Source organism: Podarcis muralis, chromosome 2 (genome assembly GCF_964188315.1).
Source record: "Podarcis muralis chromosome 2, rPodMur119.hap1.1, whole genome shotgun sequence".
Taxonomy (NCBI): domain Eukaryota; kingdom Metazoa; phylum Chordata; class Lepidosauria; order Squamata; family Lacertidae; genus Podarcis; species Podarcis muralis.
Window position 1 is genome coordinate 10,137,552 of NC_135656.1, and position 8,342 is coordinate 10,145,893.

Genomic DNA, 8,342 nt, shown 5'->3' on the forward strand with positions numbered 1-8,342 from the left:
CATATACCCCATATATATATATATATCACTATATTTTAATGAGGTATATCTTCTGAAGAACCGGTCACTGGGATGTGAACCACTCTGGACACCAACTCTTGCAACCAACTCCAGAAACTTGAAGCGTCTTGCTTGTCGCTGCTTTAAAATGTGATTTCATCCAGGGTTCCCTAACCTTGTTTTGCCCCCAACTATTTAAAATGATCCCCTTCTCTCCCAACTCCCCGTTTCTAGCAATGGCCGTTCCTTTGGATTTGAGGACTTCCCAGCCACATAGGCACTATATGTGAAGTTCATTCTTTTCTGTCTAGACACTAATTGCAAGCCAGTTTGTCTCTTTTGCCTTGACCTTGGACTTCGGACTGATTTGGTTGCTGTGGCCGAAGGACTTCGGGCAACGGTTGCTTCAAAAGCATGGAGTCCATTTGAGAAGGCAGAACGTTTCCAGGAGAAAACCAAACGTTTGCTAAAGACTTCATTTCTGAAAGCCATTTTCTAGACAGGGTTCTTTGTTGGGGGTTTTGGCGGAATTGTCTTAGTTTCCACTTGGACCATGGCAGTTTGATGACGGGGAGATCTAAGGAGCTTGGAGGCAGCAAATGCTGCTGCAAAGAGAGACATTGCCATTTGAGGATTTAAAAATAATAATTAATGTATTTATTTGGGGGAAATTCATACTCCAAACGTGATAGGCATGTTCCCAAACAATGGGCAAATGATGATGATTATTCTAACTGGTGGATTAATATTTATTTAACGCATACATTATACTACATGCATTTGGTACTCTTATGTCTTTCCAACAAAACTTAGAGCAAGCGGACTTTCACCTGCCTTTATAATCACATAGAGTTGTTTGTATTGACGTTCTCAACTGAAAAGAACAAATTAGGGTAGGTAGAGTTGGGTGAGAGTTCCATAAGATTTTTGGCTTATCTTGACCACTCCTGCGGCTTGGGCTGCAATGGGATTTCATTGACTTCACTTGAACTGAAGCTTACCGACCCTTCTTTGAAAGTACATATTGCTTGAAAGTATTGAACTCGGTAAGACTTTTCTTTTTCCGCGAAAGCACGCACAGCACTGGCCTGTAAGCTGTGTGCAGGACGGAAGTCTGAACTATTAATTCTTTGCTTTTGCTTCATTAGTACATTATCATCCTCATGTCTGGATGCACTGATTTGTCAAACTTATATTGTGTAATGTGGGGGTAGGGAGGGAGGTGGAAGGAGCCGCTGCTCCTGATGTTCTCCAGTTAAATTTCACATTATTTCAAACGCATCTATCAGAATCTAATCAGGAACGGCCAGTGAGAGGATTCTGAAGGTTGGGGACATGAGTCTCCGAGAAAGTTGTGTGTGTGTGTGTGTGTGTGTGTGTGTGTGTGTCGCAGCCATCAATCTCTGGCAGAGTAGTCCGCTATTCTTCTATTTCATCTGTTTAATTATAACCCATCCATCTCCGATCCTGTTTACGTTGTATGATGTGAGTTGCATTTATTTTCTTTCACACACACAAATCAACACTGAGAACATTATATATATATATCTCACACACACTTTCAATAGTAGGCATTGTTGCTGCGATATTTACTACTCAAGTATTAAAAATTAATAACATAATATCATAATCACAACTAGTCCCTTTAAAACATCCCCAGTTGGTTGAGCACGAAAGATTAAGCATTATTGGGTTGGACTCATACAAGGAACAGACCCCATAAAACGTCGAAACGTTTTGGAGGCATCTATTATATTCTTGCGAGGTGGCTGGCGGTTTTCTTTCTTCCTCTTTTATGCCCCAAAAGCAGCAGAATACTGATCATCAACAAAAAAAGAAATAGAGAAATACCCCTCCAAGAAACAAAGGAGGAGTTAAAGATGTCATAATCTATGTCCCTTCTGTGGGAAATTGTATTTTTAATAATTAGAATAAAAGCTAAAGCGATTATAATGAGCAGGTATGCGTTGATCTTTTGTTAAGCAAACAAGGGGTTAAAATTTCACATACCTTCTTCTGTGAAAAATAAGATACTGTACTTTGGAAGAAAAACATACACACAATTCTATTGAGCAAATGTATCCGCTGATTTTTTATTTATTTATTTATTTAGCAAACAGATATTAATCTCCCCATTCACTCTTGAGACTGAAACAGACTGAGAGAAAATCAATTTCCTGGGCGATAAATGTCCAGATTCCTTACTTCCCGTAAGATCCAATACTTGATTCCCAGAAAGAGAAGATGCAGGGAGGGGGGAGGACGGAGAAGAAAGCCAGGCAGACAGCAAGCGGATTTTAAGAATAAAAAAAAGAAGCGCCCCCAGCCCCCACAGCTCCAGCTCACTTGCTCTAGTCCGTCATTTGGTCTTCTAGAATTTGAGCTTCTCTCATTTTTGGTGCGCCTCTTCAGATAGTCACTATTTTTTCTTTATCAGATAAACTGGCTGCTACCTGCCACCTTGCTCTATATCATATCCCTTGATATTACAATTTCTAGGTTTTCCTCACCTTACAGTCTCCCAGCTACCCTTCCCCTCTGCGGTTCATTGATATCTAAGACACCAGGCTCCTGGTCCAAGCTATACAGCGAGAGGGCATTTTAAATATATATATAATTGATTTTCTGAAGAATATTTTTCCTATCATTACTTTGATATTTAATCCTGAGGATATCTGAAGGCACAAAGATTCTAGCATGGCATATCCCAATCTCTTTGTGTCGGCCAAATTTTAAACACCCACATTCCCCTTATTTATTTCCCCACGCTCTTTACAATCAATGGGTGTCTCCCTTTGCCTTTAAGGATTTCTGTTTCTGTCGCGGAGAGATAGCCAATGGGAGCTCGCCGCTCTCTTCCCCAAGCCAAGAGGAACAAGGTGATAGGGCTGCCGGAGGGTCACATGGCCGAGCTAACTGCAGCGAGAGCTATTTACAGGTCACGTGGCCCGGCGGATTTCTTAATGAACCGAACCCATCCCGCTGCCTCTGCGCATGCTCCTGCGTAAACAATATGTTGGGGAAATTAGGTGTCTCTCTTTGGGAAGTCGAGTTTTAAAAAGCTCGGGCAGACCATGATATGACGACTTCACTGATCTTGCATCCACGCTGGGCGGATACCTTCATGTACGTGTATGAGGAGAACCCGAATGAAAATAACCAGAATAAAATCCCAGCAATGGAAGGGCTAAGTGGGAACTGCCCAGCTACCCACTGCAGGGATTTAATCAGTCACCCGGTATTGGGTCGTCATTCCAGCACCATTGGGACTCACCAGGGTTCTGTCTACACGGATATACCTGCTCCAGATGCCGCCAGGCAGTGCCCCGCGCCACCAGCCTCCTCCAACGCCACCTTGGGCTATGGCTATCCTTTTGGAGGCAGCTACTACGGATGCCGATTGTCCCATTCCCACAACGTGAACTTACAACAGAAGCCTTGTTCGTACCACCCAGCTGAAAAATACCCCGAGCCCAGCGGCTCCCTCCCCAGCGAAGAACTATCCTCAAGGGCCAAAGAGTTTGCTTTTTACCCGAGCTTTGCCAGCTCCTACCAGGCGGTTCCTGGTTATTTGGACGTATCAGTGGTTCCAGGTATCAGTGGCCACCCAGAACCAAGACACGACGCGCTGCTTCCCATGGAAGGATACCAACACTGGGCTCTTTCTAATGGTTGGGACGGGCAGGTCTATTGCTCGAAGGAGCAATCACAGTCTACCCATCTCTGGAAATCACCTTTCCCAGGTAGGGTGCTCTTGAGATCGACTTCTGCGCTTTTTTGCTCCGGCATGATCGCGTGCATATGCTATAATCTTTAACCGCCCAGGTAAAATAGGCTTTGGGACGCTTGCATGGGCACGTATGGGGAAGAAGGTGAAACAAAGCAGCCGGTTCTCATATCCAGATACATACATACCTTGGAGCTCCAGGGTGCTTTCGCAGCCAGTTTGGCAGCTGCACTCCTGTGTCTGTCTGTGTATGTGCGTGCGTGCCCCTCCTTCCCTCTCTGCGTTGGCTCCCTTACCTGGATCTCTATCTTTTTCTTTGATTCCCCCCCCCCCCGCGCTTTGAATATTTTAAATTAAATTTCAGAACATAGGAAGAGGTAGCATCTCTCTCCCTCTCTCCCCCTCTCTTTCTCTTTACTAAGAAAGGCTGGGCTTTTCGGAAAGGTACAGTAAATCATATTGCAATTACAGAAGTAGCTGTCAAGTGACATGAATCTTACAAATGAACCTTGTAAGACGAGTGGGGAGAGAACGAGAAATAAGGCGCTGCTTTTGCCTCTGGTTAGAAATCTGGAATGAGTGACAGCCTGCGAGTAACCCTGAAAGCTGGGAGTGCTCCGGGCTTATCTTATTGCCTTACCACTTAGAACAGGGAGGGAGGGAGCGAGAGGGAGAGGGAGAGGGAGAGGGAGAAAGATGAAAGACCAACGGACGTCTCCTTTGCTCTTGGGGTCCCCACCTTGTAATCAATAAGCAAGCCCCTCTTAATAATTCGAATGGATGGATTGGAGCGAAGAGATTAAGATAAAGTAACCGGGGAAATAAATAAATAAGGGGGTGGGGTTAGGAGGAGAACACACACACACACATTTATCTTAGGAATACTGGAGAGGGGATACCCCATCGGATAAGACAGGGCTTGCCAACAATGCCTGCGCAGAGCGTTGCATGATGGGTTTTCCCTTTCCATGGGAAGAGGAATCAGAGTGTAGCGAGTGTGGGAGAGAAGGCCTATCTAGATCTTAACTGTGTTGCAGCCACATATTGGTGTCAGAGCTTGGAAGGGTCGATGGCAGAGGGAAAGTCCCCACCCCGCGCTTTTTTTTTTTTTTTTAAAGAAGGCATTGAGACTTCTTTGCGGAAGCTGAAGGGAGGATTCGGCGAGTGGGGGAGAGAGGTCCATGGGATTCCTAGCATGAGATGACTATCCCCATCTCGTTTGCTTTCACCCGCCTGGCTAAAATGTAGTTGAGATTGGAAGGACCTGCTCCGTGCGTTACTACTGCTCGGGAGGAAGGTGGAAGACGTTGTAAATGAACTTCTCTTCTCTCCCCCCCCCCTCAACCCGCCCCATTTCCTTATTTATTCTGATCCCATTTTTGTATAGCCCTGATAATATTATTAAGCCCCCATACACCAATTCCTAAACATAGAGAGGTGTGAGAGAGACAGCGCGCTCGCAGGAGTGTGAACCACAATTTTGCCTTGCTTTCCTATCCTTGGGCCTTGATAGGATTCCCAGTAAACGTTGCTTATACAGACACTTCTTAGAAACAAAGGAAGAGCAATCGCACGGAGAAGTGTGTCTTCAAAAGCAGTTCAGGCTGTTTTTTTATTTTATATCTGTTATGGAACAGACCGGCCGGGGTAACTGGAGAGATTTTCGCTTTGCTTCGATAGAGATCCCCTCTTTTTTCAGTGTTTATATTATTATTCCGCAAACCACTTACTTCGTATCGAGTCTTAAGCCTGCATCTTTAGATCAAGAAGCCATGGGAAGGGAAAGACTTGGTGCGCAAGTGATTACAGTTAATCATGAAGAATTGGCATAGACAGCCTTAGCATAAGGGGCTATTAAGGAGAAGACTGAATGCATTAAGGGTGATGAGAATTCATTGATTCCCCAGCCGGTTCTGGACCAGGAGTAGGTAGGTAACATTTCTCCACAGCTTGGGTACCGTCAAAAAAGCCGCTGGGCCCTTTTATTTTATTTAATGCCTCTACCATAAGCGACAAAGGATGTGGAAAGGCTAGTTCAAGGTCCCTCAAGCTTGCAGATGGTCCTTGTGTTGCATAGATCAATCAGTGCGGAGCGTCTCTAGAACAACACAGACGCGCGCACTCACACACACACACACACGGCTGCTTCCCCTCACCAAGTCCCCTACCCGGATCCTACAAGCTAGCATAATTAATGAGGTCGCCTAGGCTATCAGAGGATCTGTCTTTTAAAACGACAGGTTAAAATTGACCGGATGCTTAGAAGGGGAGTGAAGAGCTAAAGGTTAGATTCTGTCTCCAATTTTTACTAATTTGGGAGCTAACGTTAAGGGTGCTGTGCTTGCGAAATGCCTGGTCCGTGACTTGGTGCTCCTTCTTTATATCTGTCCTGGACAAATATCGCCTGGAATAGTAGCAGTCCTCCCCCCCCCCCCCCGCCCTATGCTAATATATTAATACTTTGCTCAGCCCGCCAGCCAGCCAGCCCATCCGAGTCCCAGCACCTCCCGCTCTTTCTTTCCCTCGGTCTTTCCTCTTCGCATTTCCCCCTCTTCCTCTAATTTATATCCTTTTCCCCACACGCATACAAACTCCTTTTCCTTATTTCACTCTCTGTTCTCTCCATAATGTCTGGCACAGACATTGTCCAGTTAGTTTACCAGATGCTGTTTAATGTAACATACACCCTCTCTCTCTCTCTCTCTCTCTCTCTCTCTCTCTCTCTCTCTCTCTCTCCTTCCACGTTCTCTCTCTCCTGCTTTCCCCCCCTTTCCTGTTCTCCTCATCTTTACAGATGTGGTACCTCTCCAGCCCGAAGTGAGCAGCTACCGTAGGGGTCGAAAGAAAAGAGTCCCCTACACGAAAATCCAGCTGAAAGAATTAGAAAAGGAATACGCCGCCAGCAAGTTCATTACCAAAGAGAAGCGAAGAAGGATTTCGGCGACCACTAATCTTTCCGAGCGCCAGGTCACTATCTGGTTTCAGAATCGCAGGGTGAAAGAGAAAAAAGTCGTTAGCAAATCTAAGACACCTCACCTTCACGCTACCTGACAAAGAAATCTCTCCGGAGGGGGAAAAAGATAAAATTTAAAAAGAAAGGGGGAGAGAAACAAACAAACAAATACAAATATTTATCTGGTAAATTTGTATAAATAAGAACACGCATTCGAACTCTTTGAATAATCTGATTATTTAAAAACACCAAGGCGGAGGGGGCGGGCATTAAACCGCCATCTTCGGTTTATTTTGTCCCTGCATTGCCGTCTCGAACTGTGAATCCGGTCGCCCTTTTTAAACATTCATTTTGATATGGTTTTCATTGTGCACATTTAGCAAGGAGGGGGGTGGAGAAAGAGGGGAGGGGAGAACACACACTTACAAATATGTAGATTTGCTACGTTGGAATCCTGAATGTTATTTTGTAGCTCTGTATCATAGTCCAAGCCTCTCCCCTTGCAGCTGAACAAAGATTTTCCATTTCTTTGGCTGTTTCTGTCTCTGATGATGTAAAAATAATAATAATTAAAATTAAATAGATAAATATATATATATATAGAAATAGATATATATATATCTGTGAAGAAGGTATTAACAGCGGATCCAGCGAAGAAATCCTAGATTTCTTTTGTTTGTTTGTTTTTAAACGTGGACCTTAAAAAAATGAATGAAAAATAATAATAAGGCTGCTACCCTGAATGTTTTGTTGTTGCTGTGTTCCTGATATTAGACGCCAACAATTTGAAGTCACTTCTGAATTTGAAGTGGCACCGTGGCTGTGTAATTCCTAGGGCACGATCCAGCCGAATATAGCCACTTCCAGATCGGCTTGATTTTCATAGCGGGGGCAGGGAATCAAGTTTGGGTATAAATGGGATTTCCAAGTCTTAATGCTGGAGGATCGTGTCTCTAATTATTATTATTATTACCTTTAATTTTCTGGAATATGTTCTCACTGAGGTTGAGTTGTTGTTGTTGTTTGTTTGTTTGTTTCCGCCAAAAAGCCTGGAATGTTTATTCTCCATCGACAGTATGGAAAGTGCGCGACGTTGCTCTGTTGTTGTCCCCCCTCACCCTATTATCAGTCACTAAAGAGCAGTCAGTGTTCTTTCTCCATGTTAAAGCGATCCATTTTTTAAAAGAAAAAAAATGTCTTGTATATGTATATAATGTGGTGTCCGAATGATATGTACTGAATGCAGAATACATTTCTTAAAAATAAATCTCTCTCTTTCTTCCCCCTCCCCTTTTTTTCTGCCTCGGAAAACTCATATGGCTAGCTGACCTTATTTTTTTTGATACTAGGAGAAGTGGGGAGTTGATATCACCGCCACCCCTCAATTTTTAAAGAAAGGTTCAGATTTACGCAGACTGGTCCACAATCCAATCCGGCTTTTTCCAGAAAGAAAAAAAAAACACCCCAGATTCTCACATTGCTTCCTCAAGAGTAATTCCATTGTTGTCAATAGGACTACTCCAGGAGGGAAGCATGCGTCGAGAAGGCTTGCAGTGCAAACTGGGTTGGTTTTTCAACCCAGGTTTGTTGGGTTTTTTGGCTTTTTTTTTTAGTTAAGAAAACCCCACACGTTTAGATGAGTGACTTATAAGTAGATCACAT

At 43.9% G+C, this 8,342-nt stretch overlaps 1 protein-coding gene across 1 annotated transcript; it reads left to right on the plus strand.

Moving 5' to 3' along the window:
- The first annotated feature begins 2,977 nt into the window (after positions 1-2,977).
- HOXC13 (homeobox C13) lies at positions 2,978-7,962 on the plus strand. The gene is made up of 2 exons (XM_028721581.2): positions 2,978-3,743; positions 6,522-7,962. Exons 1-2 carry the CDS (start codon positions 3,080-3,082, stop codon positions 6,776-6,778), a joined length of 921 nt encoding a protein of 306 aa, XP_028577414.1. The 5' UTR covers positions 2,978-3,079; the 3' UTR covers positions 6,779-7,962.
- Positions 7,963-8,342: the final 380 nt, after the last annotated feature.